This window comes from Lupinus angustifolius, chromosome LG19 (assembly GCF_001865875.1).
Source record: "Lupinus angustifolius cultivar Tanjil chromosome LG19, LupAngTanjil_v1.0, whole genome shotgun sequence".
Taxonomy (NCBI): Eukaryota; Viridiplantae; Streptophyta; class Magnoliopsida; order Fabales; family Fabaceae; genus Lupinus; species Lupinus angustifolius.
In genome coordinates, this window is record NC_032027.1 from 14,429,787 (window position 1) to 14,450,605 (window position 20,819).

Sequence of the window (20,819 nt, forward strand, 5' to 3'; positions counted from 1 at the left end):
ATTAATAATCAAGGATTTAAAACATTATTAGTATATTTCAAACTACAAATTAATACAGGTACACGTAAGATCATTTATAAAATCAAAAATTTGTATATAAATCGAAGACTATAAAATATTATGAGCCACGATACGAAATTAATATAATAATAGTCTTATTTTTATTAAAATTACTGAAAAAATATATCCTTGATTTGATTTTATTATGATTATGTAATTGATTCTTCTACCTCTATTTTATTAAAAGCAATCATAAGATATACAATGTTGTATGTATTACAACACAATTTTTATTTATATTAAGTTTGAATTATTTTTATTCTTTAATTTTATGCAACACTCATTATAGATATATTTTATTTGGGGTTTAGTGTTTGCTTCTAATATTGCAATGTTATTATTACAATATTAAAATAGTAATAATATGAAGTATAACATAAATAGAATATTAAATAGACTATATTAAGAAGATTAAAAACTATAACAACTATTGATTATATATTAGTATAAGAGATGAGAATATAACGAATGAAAATTGGCATAATATTTAATTACTATCATTATATTATTTAATTAAAAGTTAACATGTTAGATATATTAATCGAAAATATAAGTATTTTTATTATGAATATATAAAAATAACAAATCAATTATGATAATCTTCTTTTTATTAGAATTGTTTATCTTTGGTATGTTCAAATACCACCAAAATCAGGGCATCTTGAAATGATATTGATGGACAGCAACGTTCCATTTTTATATTTTATATGATGTCAAATAAAACATTTAATTCATACAATTTATTTTATAATAATATATTTTTTTATGTATTGTAGGGTAGTAAGATACAAATTACTGTTAGGAAAGATGAATTCAATGAATATAGTCATAAATTGCATTTTATAGTAAGATACAAGTTACTATATGATGCAACTTATTGTTGGTACAACACTACGAATATTATTTCAAAACTTTTGCGGACATACTAGCTGAGAATTTTCACATGGATTTATTAGTAGATTAAATCAAAATACTTCTTTATATTTTGTTTGAATTATTTTTTATACTTTAATTATTTTCAACCTTAATAACACTTTTTTTATTGACCCAAATAGATATTATTGGAGTTGTTGATGAACTAATATTCTCTAGACAGAGACAAACTTAAAAATATCATCAATAATATTGCTTTATTTATTTATATAAATGTTTCTAATTTTCCTAACTTAATTTTAAAATTTTAAGCGGCGGTGATGTCATTAGTTGTACTCATTGGAAATATCATGCAACAAAATTTATTAACCACTTCAATAACATATAAATAGATACATCCTTGATTATTATCCTAACACATGCAAGAATTAAAGAACCACAAAATCATAATAATTTTTAAAACTTGCATGTCTTAATAAAATATCCTCTGTTTCCCTTGCCTATCTTGCTTATTTACATTATTATTTTATCCTTTGTTAGATAAATACTCACCATCTCTTTCTAATTCATGGCATGGTTCAAAATTGCTGATAAATGAGTAAATTTGAAACATAAATAAGTTGATAAGTAGATACTATTTATTTACGAACAAATATTTTTAAAATTAGCCAAAATACATAAGTTTCTCATGTTCCATAGTGCATAAGTAGTTTCAGCTATAGCAATTTTCAATAGCTTGCTTCCCGTGGTCTTTCTCTACGTGTATTTCTAAATCCATGTCATCTCATTTTTCCAATCTCCATGCCTATGATTAATATTCATCCACTTGAGCATTGATGTCCATATAGCAGCTGATTTTGGGCACATGAAAAAAAAGGTGGTCTTGTGATTCCAGATTATCTCAAAATACACATTTTCCATTTGTTTCAATACCAAGTTTTTGCAGTCTATCTTTTGTAGGAAATCTGCATTGGAAAACAAGCCATAAAGTAAAGAGAGATCTAGGTCTTACATTATTACCATAGAAAAGTTTCCTCCAACTTACTTGTTGTTTCTTCCCCTGAGGTCTTGGTACATTTTTGTAGTATTAAAATTGCCTGTGAAATTGGCCTCTGCCGAGCTCGAGCTAGCCATAGTTGTTTCTCTGAGTTTGAGTAGAGATTTTAGGAACCAAGAGCATGTGGAGGAAGGATGGTATTCTGTGATACTTTTACCTTTCAGAATATAGGTATGGATCCACTTAACCCAAAGCTTGTCTGATTTGATAGCCAAATTCCACAAGAGTTTAGACATGGTAGCCTAATTTCAATTCGTGAGAGCTAGCCATTTTCACATTTAGGATGGAAGTTAAAATTTGGATTTGAATGCAGTTCCTGTAGGATCCTGTGTAGGTACTCCATGACCAAGACAAAAAGTAGAGGGGATAAGGGATCCCCTTGTCTTATTCCCATATTTGCCTATAGAGTTGTGGAAGGCACACCATTTACTAAGTATTTGTAGGACATGATGGACACACAGATCATAACCCATCTAACAAATTGATCGGGGAATCCCAGTTCTATCATTATGTTTCTCAGAGCATCCTAATCCACCATATCACAAGCCTTCCGGATGTCCATTTGTATCATGCATCTCGGTGAAATCCCCTGTCTACCATAGCCTCTAACCAATTCTTGTGCTAGGATTATGTTATCATGAATTACCTTGCCAGGAACAAAAGCTTATTGGTTTTTATCAACCATATGATTGATAACTTGGCTTAGTCTGTTTGTGAGTATCTTGGATATTAGTTTGTAGATGGTTGTGCAGCAAGATATAGGTCTCATATCCTTCATAGTTGTTGCCTCATTTGTTTTTGGAAGGAGTGTCACCATTGTGCAGTTCACTGCAGGGTACATCTTTTCCTCCTCAAAGAATTCATTGATAGCATTCCAGAACTTCTTGTAGAATGCCAGAACTTCTTGCATTATTGCCTCCTGAGTGAAAACAATGATGTCATCAGCTCTTGCATTATGGTTTTATCTTTGACAATAGCAAGAAAAAAGGAGTTATTTGCATCACCCAACTGAAGCCAATTGATCTTGGATTTCTGTTTGAGCATATCCTCTACAGTCTTGTGCAGGCTTATCAAGTTTTTTGTGCAAGTCTTTACATTATGCAATAAATTGGGGTTGAACTTGTCTACTTGAAGGTGTTTTTATGCCTCATATAAGTTGTGTCTTGCTAATTAGATTTGATCCGAAATAGCAGAGTATGTCTTTCCCAAGATCTTCAGTCTTGTTTTTAATCTCTTTAGCTTCATCCATAAGTAATACATTGGGCTACCTGTCACCCTTACCTCCCAACTATTGTTCACACAGGTTAGGAATTCTGGCTCTTTAGTGAGACAGTTTTAGGAACCTTAATAGGCTAGGTTGTTTGCTTTTTTCCTTGGCCAGATTTCTAACTAGTAGAGGGGCATGGTCTGAAATACCTTCTAGGAGGACCTCCACCACCATATCTTGGTATTGTTGGAACCATGTGACACTGCAAATGGCCCTATCAATTCTAGAGTATATTATATATTCAAGATCTTCATGCTCATGAGGTTGCATCCTAGATCCACTGCTTCTATCCTTAGTACTTAGCACATTAGATTTGAATGCAGTTCCTGTAGGATCCTGTGTAGGTACTCCATGACCAAGACAAAAAGTAGAGGGGATAAGGGATCCCCTTGTCTTATTCCCATATTTGCCTATAGAGTTGTGGAAGGCACACCATTTACTAAGTATTTGTAGGACATGATGGACACACAGATCATAACCCATCTAACAAATTGATCGGGGAATCCCAGTTCTATCATTATGTTTCTCAGAGCATCCTAATCCACCATATCACAAGCCTTCCGGATGTCCATTTGTATCATGCATCTCGGTGAAATCCCCTGTCTACCATAGCCTCTAACCAATTCTTGTGCTAGGATTATGTTATCATGAATTACCTTGCCAGGAACAAAAGCTTATTGGTTTTTATCAACCATATGATTGATAACTTGGCTTAGTCTGTTTGTGAGTATCTTGGATATTAGTTTGTAGATGGTTGTGCAGCAAGATATAGGTCTCATATCCTTCATAGTTGTTGCCTCATTTGTTTTTGGAAGGAGTGTCACCATTGTGCAGTTCACTGCAGGGTACATCTTTTCCTCCTCAAAGAATTCATTGATAGCATTCCAGAACTTCTTGTAGAATGCCAGAACTTCTTGCATTATTGCCTCCTGAGTGAAAACAATGATGTCATCAGCTCTTGCATTATGGTTTTATCTTTGACAATAGCAAGAAAAAAGGAGTTATTTGCATCACCCAACTGAAGCCAATTGATCTTGGATTTCTGTTTGAGCATATCCTCTACAGTCTTGTGCAGGCTTATCAAGTTTTTTGTGCAAGTCTTTACATTATGCAATAAATTGGGGTTGAACTTGTCTACTTGAAGGTGTTTTTATGCCTCATATAAGTTGTGTCTTGCTAATTAGATTTGATCCGAAATAGCAGAGTATGTCTTTCCCAAGATCTTCAGTCTTGTTTTTAATCTCTTTAGCTTCATCCATAAGTAATACATTGGGCTACCTGTCACCCTTACCTCCCAACTATTGTTCACACAGGTTAGGAATTCTGGCTCTTTAGTGAGACAGTTTTAGGAACCTTAATAGGCTAGGTTGTTTGCTTTTTTCCTTGGCCAGATTTCTAACTAGTAGAGGGGCATGGTCTGAAATACCTTCTAGGAGGACCTCCACCACCATATCTTGGTATTGTTGGAACCATGTGACACTGCAAATGGCCCTATCAATTCTAGAGTATATTATATATTCAAGATCTTCATGCTCATGAGGTTGCATCCTAGATCCACTGCTTCTATCCTTAGTACTTAGCACATTATTGAAGTCTCCAATTGTGATCCAAGGGCCAACCAGGCCATGAGAGATTTGAGTGATGTCCTTCCAAAGCTTCTTTCTTTTTTCTAGTTGGTTATGTGCATATATTATATTGTTAACCAGTAGTGAAAGCTCTCATCTAGGCCAAATATACTAAGGTGCATTAGTTGCTCAGTGGATTGGATTAGAGTCACCTTCACCTTCCTCTAATCTCATAGGCCAAATTTACTCTTTATTATTAGCTATAATTAATGTTTTGGTAACTTACAGTATTCTATCAATATTAGGATATTAATTTCATATGTTATTTATTCCTTTGAAAATATGATTCTTATATAAGAAAATTTTAAAATCCCTTTTAAGAATACTTCATTCAAACTATCTAGTGCACAAATTAATTTATTTTTAAGGTACATATATATTAAGTTATTATTGAGTGAAAATAGAAACATGAGATCCTATGTAATTAGAAATATAACTGAAGGAAGTATTGATAACCCAAATTGCCTATTTATATTAATATTTTTTATTTTAGTTTTTAATTTTATAAAAATGTAATTGATGAATGTATAGTATAAATAGATGTTTGAGAGTATTAATAATCATCCACTTATTTTGGGTTATTATTTAGATTAACTAATAATTAATATGAATTTTTTAAAAGGATCGTGTAAAAAATAAACAGAGGTGAATGTTCTTAAAAAAATTGCACTCTTTTTGTAGAAAATGTGTAATTCTATCTTTTATTTCAAAAAAATTTAATCAAAAAACAATCCGGAACAACCCATGCAATTAAACAGATATACAACTAGTTAATTAATAGAATATATTGTTATTATTATATTTTTATTGTTAACGTTTTACTGTTATTATTTATGTTATTTTTATTTATTATTATTACTAACTAAAAAGAAACACCAAATAAGCAAATACATGCAGCAGGTGCGATGTGCTCGTGTCTAGCTGGCACCTGGACGCGACAGCATGTGCAGCACTGGATTGCACGCGTATTGTCCACACGTTGGATATTGAGGGCAGAAGATTATGTCTGATGGCCAAAGAAAAATATATTATATATACTGACACAAATTGTAAGATAACAGATAAACTTCTGTTTGATAACAACATATGTGCTAATTTTTTTTTAGTACCTTTGGGTTTTTGGTGGTATTTTCTTATTAATGTGAGTTTTTGAACTGAGAACGGATGTGTCTATTTATAGCTGGACTGTGAGCCTTTATGATAAGGAATGTGCTTTTTTTTAAGGTTTGTTTTAAAAGAAAATATTGTCCAATTATCCTTTTATCTTCCATGTTTATCTTCATATATTTTTTTTGTTTTCTGTATTATTGTGTTTGATTTCTCTGGGCCATGGGACCTATAGTGACTTTGATGAGTTTTCATTAGCGTATAAAAATTCAGTTCGATTCAGTTTTTGATACATTTTAGTAACCGATAAAAAACATGTGGTTTAGTTATTTGATTTGACATGCTTTTGCAATGCATGATATATGAATATAAGTGTGTGACTAACGGGCGATACATCTAGTAAAGGGTCGCGTATGGGCCCATGATCATGTGGCTGCCAGTGATAGGCATTAGTATTTTTCACATACATTCTAGAAACTATTTAGGTGCTTTTAGGATTATATATTGATTTTGGATATAGGACTATATACATGTGTTTTGTGAACTTATGTGTGCTTTATTCATACTTGAGGCCTTGTGTTATGTTTTGCAATTTTATTCTCTAATAATATATTGATAATCATTCAATACTCATATAGATGTATGTATAATCGATTGAATCGCATTATACTAATTCCTTACTGCGATAAGCATGGATTACTACTGCGATAAGCATGGATTAGCTCCTTATCGATTGAATCACATTATCCTTAAATAAAGTGATTTCTTCTTCTTCTACTTATCATTTACCACTGGTTACTAACACAAATAGTTAGATGTATTTCCATTTTCATACATTTTTATTGTGTATAGAATACCTTCTTACAAATAAATCTTATAATAATATATAAAATGATAAACCACATAGAACCGAGTAACAAACAGTACGAGTTAGCAATCATGCACAAAAAAATAAAGATTAGATAATAAAACAAACAAACACTGATGAATTTCAAACACTTTTCCCAGTACTGATCTCTCAAGTACCGGGGAGGATATCTATTCGTGGCCGAGGCAAAACACACAAATTGATAGGCATGTAGGAGAAAAGTGCATCACAACCCTACACTTTCAGTTTACTGCAATAAGTAGTTAAGCAATTGAATGGGTTCATATTCCATTCATAGTAGTAAAATTAAATAATAAATTAATCACAACCCTACACTTTAAGTGGGAGCGTGGATAGACAAACACACAAATCTTGAATAAAAAAACATATAATAGACTCACCCTATTTGAGAAACATTTTAGACCCTCTTATGTAAAATGAGAAAATACAACAACAAAAGTTAAATCCAAACAATTTTTCACCCAATAAGTCATTATAAAGAAGTTTTATAACAGCATGTATACAATAATATTTTTGATAAAACAACATTAACACTTATAATTTCACGTTTCATATACCTAAATAATACTTTTCCTTAAGTTGAAAAATTATGAAGAGTTGTAGTTTAAGAGCCACATTAAAAAAAAAGAAATGTAGTTTAGACTGAAAATGAAAACTTGATCAGTTTGATATCTCTACAGAAAGCTGATACATAATACATAATTTACCTAAAAATTGGCATCTGAATTCTGATGCAAACTCACTCCAAACATGCTCATTAGAAGAACTATGAACTAATCTATAAACCTATTTCAAACAGATAGCTCATACATAATTTACAAAAGAAATCCTTCATACAAGAACCATATACAACACTATCATCTCCTCATTGGTTAAAGGATGTGTCATTTGTCATCTGATCCTTAAAGAGGACTTCAGTTTTGGGACCTTGAAGCTGGAAGAAAACAGTTTTGGAGTTTCAGAGATAGGAACAGCTGGGCTTTCTTTCCTCTTCAGACCTTTATTTCTCTGAACATAACATTAATGGAAGGGAAACAAAGAAAACAGTAAGGAACATGTTAGTTACCCGATTATTAAATGAAATTCAAATTAGTAATACAGTATATTGAACCTTTATCTAAACTTTCACCCACCTTCGCAGAAGTGACATTAGAATAACCGCCTTGAATACTCGAATATGATAAATTACTAAAGCTATATTTATAGATACCCAATATAATACAGCTCAATAAGCAATATATATATGTGAAATGCATGAGGATGCAGACGTCGCTACTGGATTGCAAATGCTGCACAGCAGAAGACATTACTTGCTGACAATCAGCAAATCATGGATAGTTGTAATCCAGTAGGCATGGCTGACACTAAGTTAAATTTGTCATCCAATGAATTGAAAATGCACTACAACAATCAATTTTTTTAAGAAGATGTCGAGCACATTGTTTTATGTGATTGAGGACTACAATAGCATGTTTTCGTTAAATTTCATCTCAAACATTGTTTGCTCTGGCAGCGGGCAAAAAATAAAGGAGAAACTAGGAGAGAAACGTCGATTAAATGACACTACAAGCAAACAGGCATGACAGATGTGAAGCATAAGTTAAACTGGGCAACATGGCAAGATTAGTAATCAGCAAAGCATGTGCTATACCTTTTCAGACAAATTTGCAGGAACAAGGGCATCAGGAGTTGATATTTCTTTCTTCAAGCTGATACTTCTTCTACTGCCGCTCTTACTGACTCCAGAATCAGAAGTTATAGTTCCTTCTGCGCAACGATTTAAAACAGGTGTACCTCGGTTGTTCCTGGACTTTCTTAAATAATCCAACTCCACAGAGAGTCCTGATATTTCTTCTTTCAATCTTGTTTTCTCAACCTCCATATCAGCCACTTTACTTTCCAACTGTGCAATTGTACTATCCTTTTTGTTATTTTCTGACTGTAGTTGCTCCATGCTAGAAACAAGTATCTTTATCTTTTCAGATGACTTTTCTACCTCAGCTTGTTTAGTCCTTAATTTATTAGTGTAATCATTCTCCATTATATTATATTGATTCCATACAAATTTCTTTTCTGCTAAGACAGCCTGTACCTCGGAACTTTTTTCCAGAGAAATCTTCTCACATTCAGCTCTTAACCTTCTCAACTCATCTTTGATTATCTTGGAACACTTCTCTTCTTCTGCATCACTCCAAGTGGACTTGCTCTCACTACCTGTGATTCCTTTCTTCCTCTTGTCAGAACCCTTAGACACAGTTTCTTGGTCCTGTTATAAAGTGATTTCTCAGCATGATGAAATGCATAAAAAACATCAGAAAACTTAACAACAAAAAAACATGCAACGCTGAGAGCTAACATACTTCTCCATTAGAGGATTTACTAGAGAGACATCCAAAGCAGGCTTTAAAATCCGCTAACTCATCTTCTGCTTGCTCTGTAATTAAAAGATAAATAAGAAAGTCAAGAATTGAGATTAGAATCATTTCATATTTATAGATAGTTTAAACCCTATATAAATTTCAACAATCAACACAACTTTTCAGTTAAGGTACAAAAACTAAGCATAACTTTGTAGTTAAGCTTTGGCAGAAGAATTATACTTGGTGGATATGAGAAATTCACTTCTTAGGCAAAGCCTTCCAGTCACTGGTCACATAAACTTTCTCAAGTTTCAGAAATTATAAGTTCAACTATGCTACAACGCCAATAACCCCGGTCTTCAGTTAGACGACATGCATGTCTACCTTTATGTACTCCCTCACAACTCAAACCACTCAGGGTATAACAAGAGAAAAAGAAACATGCATTCTTCATATTTTAACTGAAGAAACTAACTTTCTACTCTTAAGGACAGAGAACTTTGACGAATAGAACATCAAATTCTGAATCTAACACCAAGAAAAGAAGAGACAAGTAAACAACCATATTCCTTGCTACATCCACCAAAATCCAAACTTGTTATAATTTTCAAGCCCCCAAAAAGAAAAAGGAGCAAAATTTATTCTAAGGAATTAATAAAAACATGAAAGGTAAAAACACATACCCAAAACCCATTTCAGAACAGAAGCCTCTTTGTGTTTGTAACCCATCACCATATCTGACTTTGCAGCCTCAACCAACCGTTTCTTCTCCTCAAACATCAAAAATCCATTCATCTACACGGGAATTACAAATAAAATTAAACAAATAAGAAAGAAAAAGGAACATTTTTATTTAATTTTTAGAGAGAGAAAAACCCTAAAAGAGAAAAATTGACAAATTACCATGGAGATTTGGGCGTTGTGAGAGCGAATATCAGATGCCCAAGCCTCGTGCTGCATTTTGAAGCGATCTTCAAGAAACTTGTGCTGAGTAGCGAGGGATTGAAGCTGATTTTGTTGTTTGCGAACAATCTGAACCAGCAAGTTGAAAACGTTGTCCCAGTTTCGACGCTCCGAAGAAGAAGGTTTCGTTTTTCTTGTGGGCATTGCAATAAAAGAAGAAGAAAGTGAAGATTATAGATTGTTGTTTTTGGTTATTGTATCAGAAAATTCAGAAGAACTGAAGTTGGAGAAGAAATCAGATCGCAACGGTCGATTTTTGCGTAGAGAGAGGAGAGAAAGAGAGAGAGAGTTTTCAATTCAAAAATTGTGTTTTGCAATGACTCAAATAATGGATTGGGTTTGTAAGCCCAAAATGAAGTTTTAAATATTCAACTGATTTAAAAGGCATTGACTTCATATTGGTTAATTGTATAGTGATATAAGACATTGCTAAATCTCATGTAAATTAAAAGGTTAAGAATATAATATATGGGAGTAATATTTGTTGAAAAAAAAATATATATATATATATACCAAAATGTATTAATTTCTTATTTATATGATGATGGAATACTCTTTATTATACCAAAAAATATTTGACTAATTGGTATGGTTATTCTTTTTTTAAGATTATAAATCAACTATAAACTTGAATTTTTTTGGGAAATTGCGTATCTTCACATCTAAAATTTACTTTGTTACCACTAAACAAATAGCATAAAGAAAGAAAAAACAAGCACAAATAAATAGTAGATAAAATGTCAATGTATTCATTGATAATGGACCAATGAGGTTTCAATAAAATATGTGAATTAAGTTGTTAAAATCTGATCTTTGAAGCAATAAGACATTGGTCTAGTGTTGTAAGGTCTCACTAGATCTCCAAGGTCGAGGGTTTGATTCTTGAGAGCGACACTTATTGAGAGACAATCACGAATCTAGAAAATGTAAGAAATATCCTTAATAGTACCCAAAAAAATATCAATCTTTGAATCAAAATTATAATTTTGTACTCTGTTCTTTGAAGTGTGATCCCCACGTTAACTAAATCTAGAACTTTGAGGAATAAATCTTTATGCATTTGGTGACATTCCAATTGGCTGCTAAATGATTCTCTGATGCCTATATTAAGTAAATGTATGTTTACTTTAATTATTTGTGTTTTTAAATGTGTAGATGATCCCTGAGTATTAGAGTCTATCTATGTACCATTTGTAGAAAGTGGATATTTAGATGAATGGGAATATGTTCAAATTTCTTCAAAAACATAGAGTTATGTTCATTTCGATATAAATGTCATTTAAGGTAAAGACAAGGCTGCAATAGAAGTCTCTTTATATTATTAGAAGCGACCTTTGTTAGAATGGATCATATATTCTGAAATGAATTAATTTCTTATACATTTGATAAACTTGTTTGACATCCATTAACAATTGTAAATTTTGTGGACTAATGATAATGATTATTTAGTAAATTTATCTTCATTACCTTAACAATTATAAATTTGGATGGACTAAGGATTGAAACTCCCAAACAATCATTTTCGATCTCTTATGCTTCAAAACTCAGCTCGCACACTATCCTAAATCGTCAATGTTCTATATAAGAGATTCCAATAAATGATTTCTCTCCAATTAGTTCAATGGCAGAATAGAACAATGCCAATCAGGTGTGAATTTATCATCATCTATCAAAACTTTCTTGCATGCTTGGTGTTGTCACAATTTTGTAACATAATTTCAAACTACTAATGTTCACTTCTTTTTTTCTTGTTTCAATATCCCTTTTGTATGCCTTAACTGTTTACATATTGATAACTCTTATTTAATATTTTAATGTTTGATTGGATAGTGTAAATTGTTTGCAACATACAGTAGTTATTTAACATTTCCAACATTAAAAAAATAATAAAAAGTTCAAAATTACTTCTATAAGATTGGGTCAAACCAGATTTTTTGTTTAATATAATTGAACAACAATTACCTTTGTCCATTTTTCAGAACAATTATAGTCACCCAGATATATGCATAATAATCAGTATAAATTAAACTTCCTATTTATTTTTCCTTTGCTATAACAACATAGCTCAAAGTAGATATGGGGTTCTATGTTTATCTTAGAACAAACATGAAAATGGACTCTTAGAGTATAAAAAAGATGAACATTTTTACATTGATGTAGATGAACATTTTTTTACCCTTCCCAAGCAATTGTCTATAGGCCTTGTATGTGGTAAATATCTCACAGGACAATTAGGATTAATCTGTTCAAGTCTGTGACATAAACAAAATACACATAGAACATTGTCAAATACCATTAAATTTTCACTAGAAAAAGCATTATTATACACTAATATTTTTCACTTAACTCACTATAGTAACCATGTATTTAAGGTTACTTACTGGTAATTTAGAAGGAAATGATGAAGAAAAACTGCTATCTCCATCTTCGCGAGATCGTTCCCCGGGCATAATCTAGTTCCTGCTCCAAAGGGAAGGAACTCTCCAGCCTTGTGTTCCTTCTAAAATAGCATGAAGTTATCAAATTGAGAATTATAACATATAGAAGAGTAGAATATATTAAGTAACTTATTCATTCAATTCAAATGAGTTAAAAATGAACCTTCGCAACTTACATCCCATCTATGAGGGTTGAACTCCTTCGGATTAGGATATATTTTAGGATTAAGGTGAACCGATCTGAACCAAACAAGAGCTTTCCAACCTTTCGGAATGGTGTAACCTGTATTATTCATATGCAGTTAATACTTTGCTATGTTTATAAGATATTATACTAATATGCTGCATCTTTATGCCTTCTTCATGCCACATTGTGATCTAAGAATATTTTGTGTGATGAATAAGAACCATATTAGGCCATTAGTAAATCCTTCTGTACCACATGAAACAGAAACTAGATTCTGTCCTTTGCATGAGTAGCCAATGAAACAAAAGTTACTTTCCTTCACTTTTCAGAACATTTGGAGTCACAGTGAAGGATCACTTTGGTAATATGAATAAAAAGTTAAACCGAGGGTAAGTTTGGCGCAATAGTGAGGTTGTCGCTTAGTAATTATGAAGTTACTGGTTTAAATCTAAGAAACAATCTCTCCGGTTGTGGGAGTAAAGTTGCGTACATCTACCCTCCCCAGATCTCACTAAATAGGAGTCTCATGCACTGGACCACCATTTACTTCATACTTCCTCTTTGCATCTACTTCATTGCACATTAGGACGTTCTTAAATCATTTATGTAATGAACAACATTGACAATTTGACACTAGCCATCATTAGTAATTTTACCCCACACTAAATTATGTTCAAAGGGAAATGGAGAAAGGGATGGCTCTATTCATTTCAATTTCATATCTACCAAGCAAGCCAAAAGTGATTACAAAGTTGTGAAGTCTTTATCTTAATGCATCTTGTAAATATAATATTCTGATATTGACACAAGATATAAATAAGCATAACATGGACTAACCATTGATATTGACATCAAATTTTGCCTCCCTAAAAACCACCAATGAAAATGTAATCACACGCATTGTTTCATCAATCACCTATGGAATGTAGAAAAATGAAAACAAATATAACCATAACTTAATCCATCATCAATTGATACAACAATAACTAGAGATTTACCTTATAAAGAAAATCCATTTGTCTAATTTCCTTAAGTGTCAACCCTTTTTGTGTTGAAGGCCTTTTCCTTATTATTTCTTCTTGTTCCTCCTATTCAAGGAATACACAATATTTGGAAGTAGAAGTTAAAACTTTGAGGTTAAGAGGTAAGACATGGAAATATCTTCAAATTAATGTTATAAATGCACTTTTTTTAGTGTCCTTTAGCTATTGTAAATTTATATGGACTAATGATATTTAACTAACTTGATAGTTGATACCTTAGCCTTTTGGTGATATTGTGGATGTTTTTGCAGAAAATAAGTTGCCCACATTGTAATATGCCCTGAAGATTCATGACCTGCATTCAAGTACATCAACATGATATCGATGATTTCCTCATCGTCCAATTTTCTCCCATTTTCATCTTCAACATCGATCAGGGCGTCCATCATATCTTTAGATTTTTTCGGTATATATCCATTCCTCAACTTTTTTCTCTCATCCACAATAGATTGAAAGATATTCACTAGATTTTTCCTAGCCTGAAAAACAACCTCATCAAGGTTTTCATAGGTTACATTATGTTCCTCACTATTATACTAAACAACATTCGCAATAAGATGATATTTTTACCTTAAACGCCTTATGATAAGCGAACCCCGGAACATTAATTCGCATGGCTCGAACTCCGTAATTAAGTGTTGTGTACTCTCTTTCTAGAGCCTCCATGACATGCTCACTTTCCGAGCTAAGGAAAATATGCATGATGATCTTGAAAGTAAGCTTCCTAATATGAGTTAAGAACTCAATTTCTCCCATATTGGACCATTTCTCTAATGAACTTATCACATTTTCTTCAATATATGTCAAGTACAAAGATAATGATTCCATGCCATTGATTGATGAAGATGTTAAACGCCTAAGACGCTTATGTTCTTCATAAGACATTGCAATAAATGACTTTTTTCCAATGAGTTCTATTGTAGAGATAGGCCAACCTGGTGTGAAATTATCATCATCTGTCAAAACTTTCTTGCATGTTTCAGGTGTTGTCACAATTACACTTGGGTTTCCAAACATTAAGGCTTTATATATTCCACTATCTCCATATCTGTATAAGTTTATTGAACCAAAACATTAGCATCATCATTATATATTCAAGTTTGAGAATTTAAATATTTATTGGTACAGCAATAATTGTTATTCACATTAACTATGTAATAGAATGATACACACAATTAACCAAATATATACTTCATTTATTTAAAAATGTGAAAGTAGTGCATAGGAAAATAAATGTAGTGCATAAAAATAAAATAATGTACAAGGATCAGTTTCTATCAAGTATGATTTCAGTTTGTTTTATTTGAACTTTTAGTTGAAGTTGAGATCCTCTCCAACCTGCTATAAAAGATTTGTAATTTTTGCAATTATTTAATTAAAAATAATTAAAATATGTACTCTTAAAATTGTAGAATAAATATTCATTTTAGTCTAAGGATGATAATGGGTTGGACGGGTTTGAGTAGTGCATTATCCGAACTTGCCCCGTTGCTTCATTTTAGACTCAGATCCTTGCTGATATGCATTGGGTATGCTACCCATGAGTCCTTGGGTACCCAACAAATTTGCGCATATCGATAATTTCAAAAACATTAAAAATAATTGCGAATAATTTATGTAATTGTGTGTTTGTTTCTTTAAATCTTATATGTTATTTAGATAATCAACAAGAAAAAAACTATAAAATGTACTTAAAGTTTTAAATACATTTTAAATTGACTATTTCAACATTATGTTGTAAACTTGATTTAATAAGATTTGTTCAATCAATAAAGTATTGGATTATACATATAAATTAACAACATAACATCACATTACTACTTAACAATATAATATCGATGTTTAACGATATAACAATCACATTTATGAATTAACAATATAACATTATTAATTAATATATATATACACATATATTTAGGAAGGAATAGCGGGTCCGAGTACTCATGGGTCTAGGTACCTTATTTCCCGGACTCAGACACATCTAATAGTGGGTCTTAAAAGTTCGGGTCTCAATTACCCGTGGGTCCAAAAATATGGATCCAGACCCGATCCGTTTCGGGAATTTTTGCTTGTACCACGGGTCTGGGTACAATTTACCATCACTATTTTAGTCTCTCATATTTTTTGACCTTATTAATTTGGTCTTTCAAAAATTGAAAAACCCAAAAAATGGTTCCAATTTTTTTAAATATAAATCAAATTAGTCATTTTTTGGTCAAATTATTCTCTATCAGATATTGTAAAACATTATAATAATAAATAATTTGACTCACATTTGAAATTTTGTAAATAATATTGAGTTTTTTAATTTTTGAAAAACCAAAATACTAATATAAAAAAACATTAGCGATTAAATTGCATATTTACTCAAAAATTTATTTATATTACGTGTCAATATCTCTACTTAGCTCTTAATTCTTTGTTATCGTGGGTGTCACATCACTTATTTTTAGGGAAAGAGTTTTTTATTATTGTGATATGATATCTTATAAAATTAAACTAAAAATGACAAAAAAGATTGTCTTGTTGTTAAATGACATTATAAAAGGTACAGCTACTACGGAATCAATTATTTAAATTTGTTAAATGACATAAGTGTCTCCATCTTGTAGTCTTCTACCAACAGGCCAAAAAAGAAAGTGTACTCCTTCCACTCAAATTTTGTTCTTTTAATATTACAATTGAAAAAAGTGTAAATAAAGATCTAAAAGGATCAAAAATTATATTCAGATTTTAAGCTTAGAGTCAAATATGTGATGCAGCCCAAAAAAAGGAGTCAAAATTAAGATGATGTAGATTTGCTAAATCTTTATGAATAGTGTGTGTCACTGTGAGTGAAATGCTCTATTATATTTCGAATATTTCATAGATAAACTCGTTCACTTTATTCCTGTAATATGAGCCAACAATATGCGACAATTTTATGCCATATAAGACACCCTGACCTATGTGTCTAAACTACAAAATTGTTGTTATTAATTCATTGCCTGTTTGGAAATAGGTAAGACCAATTTACTAATTAAACACATAGTATAAATTATATATATTATAATATTAATGTTAAAAAAACATAAAAAATTGATAAATATTTTTGTTATACCGTTAGTTCAAACAAAATATGGGACTTGAAATAGACCATATTTTAAAAGTATAAACATTGATAGTGATAGTATGTTTGATCTCTTACAATATTATTTGTGAAAAAGATGTTGAGCTTTTCGCACTGTTATTGCATTATTTATTATTTATTTTTAATTATTATTGACTCTTAAAAAAAGTAATACAAATAAATAGTGGATGATGCATTGATGGTATATAAATTTTTACGTTGTCAGTGCATAAATATTACACTCATATTATTTTCATAAAAAATTGTAATTTTAAATGAAATCGGTTGACTTGACTCATACGATTTAAATGAAAACTAATCAGTATAACCAATTTTAACCAATATAATATCATAATCGATATAACTACCATACCATATTACTATGAAACTAATCCATCAATTTTTAGTTCAATCAGTTGCTACGGTTTTGTTTACATAACCATGAAAACTAAAAAAGGACAACTTTTTAATGTATAATAATAGTTTGCATGCATTGTACTATATGATTAACTGTTACCTATAAAAAATATTATGGAACAAATAGAAGAAATAATTTATCGCGTACTAAATTTTTTAACAAGGGGTTTTTTTACATGTCAAAAACTTTGTTGTTTACTTTTTAAAAATATTCAATTAATTAAAACTTCAAAAAAATTTGAAATTTGGAGTATCATGTTGTCCACAAATGGTGGCTTCTGCTGTGCCATATCATAGAAGAAAACTTAAGATAGTGTGTGAGAGAGATTGGAGTTAAGTGGCAGTGAAAATGACAAATAAGCACAGCTCTTGTTAAATGAAAATAATATATTTTGATTTATCAAAAAATAACTTTAAATAACCTATAATAGTTATATTATATTACTAATTTTGATAAAATAAAATAATTAATTATACTAAGGTTTAACTCAAAATGAAATGGAAAGCTTATTACCAAAATTTTCAAAAACCAAACCCAATTTATGCAGTCATTAAGAACAAAAAGTTGATAAGCTAATTGAATCTATGAGGAAATGTCAAAACTTAAACTCTAGAAACTACGAAGTTAGCATTATGTTAATTTCACATAGGCCAAGCTTTTATGCTAAACTAGAAATAAAGTAGAAAAGTGGTTTCTTTCCATTTTCATGACCACTAGCAAAAGCAACTTTGGTGAGTGAGAAAAATGTGGGTGTGGTTTCAGGTAAGGATCCTTGGTTGGAACCATTAGGACATGTAGCAAAGGTTTTAAATAAAGATGGTGATTTCGGAAACTCTCAAATCTTTGATGTTTCAAACAATTGATTTATATGTAGTTAATACATCAATAATTGTGGTCATAATATAGTTTCGAAAACATGTATAAAGTTCGTGGACTCGGGTTTAAAACCTTACCTGGAGAAAAAGGATGAGAGGAAAGAATCAGGGTCACTAGACTTGAAAGCTCTAAGGAAGGACCACATGTTACCAATGAAGGGCCATCCCATATCACCTGGTGGCAGAGAATACTGCTTCACACCTAATTTGGATTCATACAACCACCAATTTACATTCTTAAGCAAGTATCTTAGGACCAAAAGAGCACCACCAAGAACCACAAGGACCACCCATATGGAACCCATCACTATTGTTATCATCACTTTAACTTCAAGTGAAAACTACAAAACCAAAGTTACTCAAAATACCAACTCAACTTAGACAAATCTTTCACCCTTTTTCTCTATATTTATAGGGAATACTTAGTATATGGTGTGAGAGAGAGAGGGGAGAATTTATAGGAACATAAGGAAAGGAAATTCATGATAGTAGTGGGTGGCTAAAATGAATTTCTGAAAAGTTAAACATAGAGATAAAGGTGGCAGGTCTTGTTTAGCCAACTTTTTGTTTTGTCCTCACCCTATTTACGAAGACAAGGGATCTATTTACATCCAATTTAAGTTATACTAATTATACTCAATTTCAATTTTAGTCATTTGTTTTCTTAAATCCAACATACCAAATGAGTGAAATTTAAAAGTTATTTAAGATTTCTCTTTTTCTCTCTCATCATTTATTTTACTTACTCATTTGATCAGTTGGATTTAAGAAAACAAATTGACTAAAATTGAGTATAATTAGTGTAACTTAAATTGAATGTAAACGGATCTTTCCTCGTTTAGGAATAGAGGCATACTTGCAAAAAGATATTCTCAAATATTGGAGAAAGAAATTTTTGACTTACTTTGAAAGATAAAAATATTATTTTTATTATAAATAAAAGAATAAAAAAGTCATGATATCTTCCCCTTTGTATTTTATAGGACTTATTGTTAACATTAATTTATGACAAATCCTTTGAGGTGTTGGCGAAAAGTGATGTATTAGTCAGTAATGAGTTATTTAAAGGGGAATCTATAGATTTAATATCTTAAGATTTTCCTAATATCATTTCCAATTATTATGATTCTTCTTTAATTTGACTCATTATTTGGAAATCTCTTAATATTTTGATCTCATCCCCTCCTAATACTCACAATATGAAATTATTGCTTATGAAAATTAATGAAGGGTGTCATGGAGAGTCATCAAGATCTCTGGTTTTATTAGTTGGCACTCGAAGATAATTTTGAACTTAATTATATAGCACTATACGAACTATATTATTTTAAATATTTTATTATTATTGATATTAATTATATATATGAAATAAGAAATTTCTAACATGTTACATATGAAAGACATTCAGTAATTTTATCATTGCCTAAAATTTGAGACCACCATTGGCACTTTTTATCATGGTTATTCACATGTTTCCAAATATTTCAGTTTTGGGTTAGGAATCCAACTTCAAAATTTAGCTCAAAGAAAAACGTGCCAGAAATTATGGTCTAGACATATTAAGAAATTCATCTATCCCATTACTCCAACAATTGTTCTGTGTGGACAAGAAAAGGACATCATTGATAAATATGTATGTAGGTACACTTTATATCTTCTTTGTTGGATTCCTCAATTGCACTACTTGACTCTGTTATAGACATATAATGAAAGTTATTTATCTCTTATAATACCTTAAAAAAATTAAATAATTGATCCATATGATATCAAAGTTTATTCCAATTTGATGTTTTTATCAGATATTCGAATTTGATGTTATCATGCACACTACTCAATTATGTCTTATATTACAAACTGTGCATTTATATTTTTACTTTATTGCTTTTCTAGATTCAGTACATAATAGTGTGGATTATCTTGATGTTTCAGAGAAAGTGGAGAAAGTATTTACCATGATGCTGAGCTCAAAACGAAAACATTGAATTGAGTTCAAATCAGATCAGTAATTTGTTAAAAATATTTGTTATGTTAATAATTAGTGACTGATTTGCAAGAGGGGATTTTTTTTTGTACTACCAAAAATACTCTTTTACCCATTTTGGTTAAGAAAATAATCTCTTTCGAGGACACGTGGTTATCCTCTCAACAAGTATCACTCCAAAAAATGAAATAATTGACATTTTTTATCATTCTAAAATCTAGTAGAGTCTTACATAATAAGACTAACATATCTGTCAAATGTTCATTTCTTTATATACATTTTTAGTAAGAAATTAAGAAAAACTTGAAGTTTTTTTATAATAAAAGTAAATTGAATTATGGGCCTAAAGCATGATCATCACTTGCTTTGTCCTTGGATTATCACTGTGTTAGGCTCATATAACTATATAACCATTATTATTACTGGCATCTTAATATTATTTCATTTTTACCTTCAACCATACACCTTATATAACAATAATACAAAATTTTGTGCAATCCCATTGATGCTAAGTGCTAACAGATTGTGAAGTTGATTTAGGCTCTTAAAACTGACAATTATATATGT

At 30.9% G+C, this 20,819-nt stretch overlaps 2 protein-coding genes across 4 annotated transcripts; both read right to left on the reverse strand.

The window, feature by feature from the left end:
• On the reverse strand, positions 7,499-10,498 carry LOC109333688 (coiled-coil domain-containing protein 158). Of its 3 annotated transcripts, none has more exons than XM_019569233.1 (5): positions 10,187-10,498; positions 9,922-10,033; positions 9,239-9,312; positions 8,530-9,144; positions 7,499-7,886 (listed from the first exon to the last, which is right to left on the reverse strand). In XM_019569233.1, the coding sequence occupies exons 1-5, from the start codon at positions 10,343-10,345 to the stop codon at positions 7,770-7,772; spliced, it is 1,077 nt and encodes a 358-aa protein (XP_019424778.1). In that variant the 5' UTR covers positions 10,346-10,498; the 3' UTR covers positions 7,499-7,769. The 3 variants fall into 3 exon arrangements, with proteins under 3 accessions (XP_019424778.1, XP_019424777.1, XP_019424779.1); XM_019569232.1 differs by having other exon boundaries at positions 10,142-10,498; XM_019569234.1 differs by lacking the exon at positions 7,499-7,886 and having other exon boundaries at positions 8,528-8,593; positions 8,640-9,144; positions 10,142-10,498.
• On the reverse strand, positions 12,110-18,762 carry LOC109333650 (ent-kaurenoic acid oxidase 1-like). Its single transcript, XM_019569182.1, has 8 exons — positions 18,350-18,762; positions 14,440-14,917; positions 14,085-14,348; positions 13,825-13,914; positions 13,664-13,742; positions 12,816-12,922; positions 12,583-12,701; positions 12,110-12,453 (listed from the first exon to the last, which is right to left on the reverse strand). Exons 1-8 carry the CDS (start codon positions 18,589-18,591, stop codon positions 12,348-12,350), a joined length of 1,485 nt encoding a protein of 494 aa, XP_019424727.1. The 5' UTR covers positions 18,592-18,762; the 3' UTR covers positions 12,110-12,347.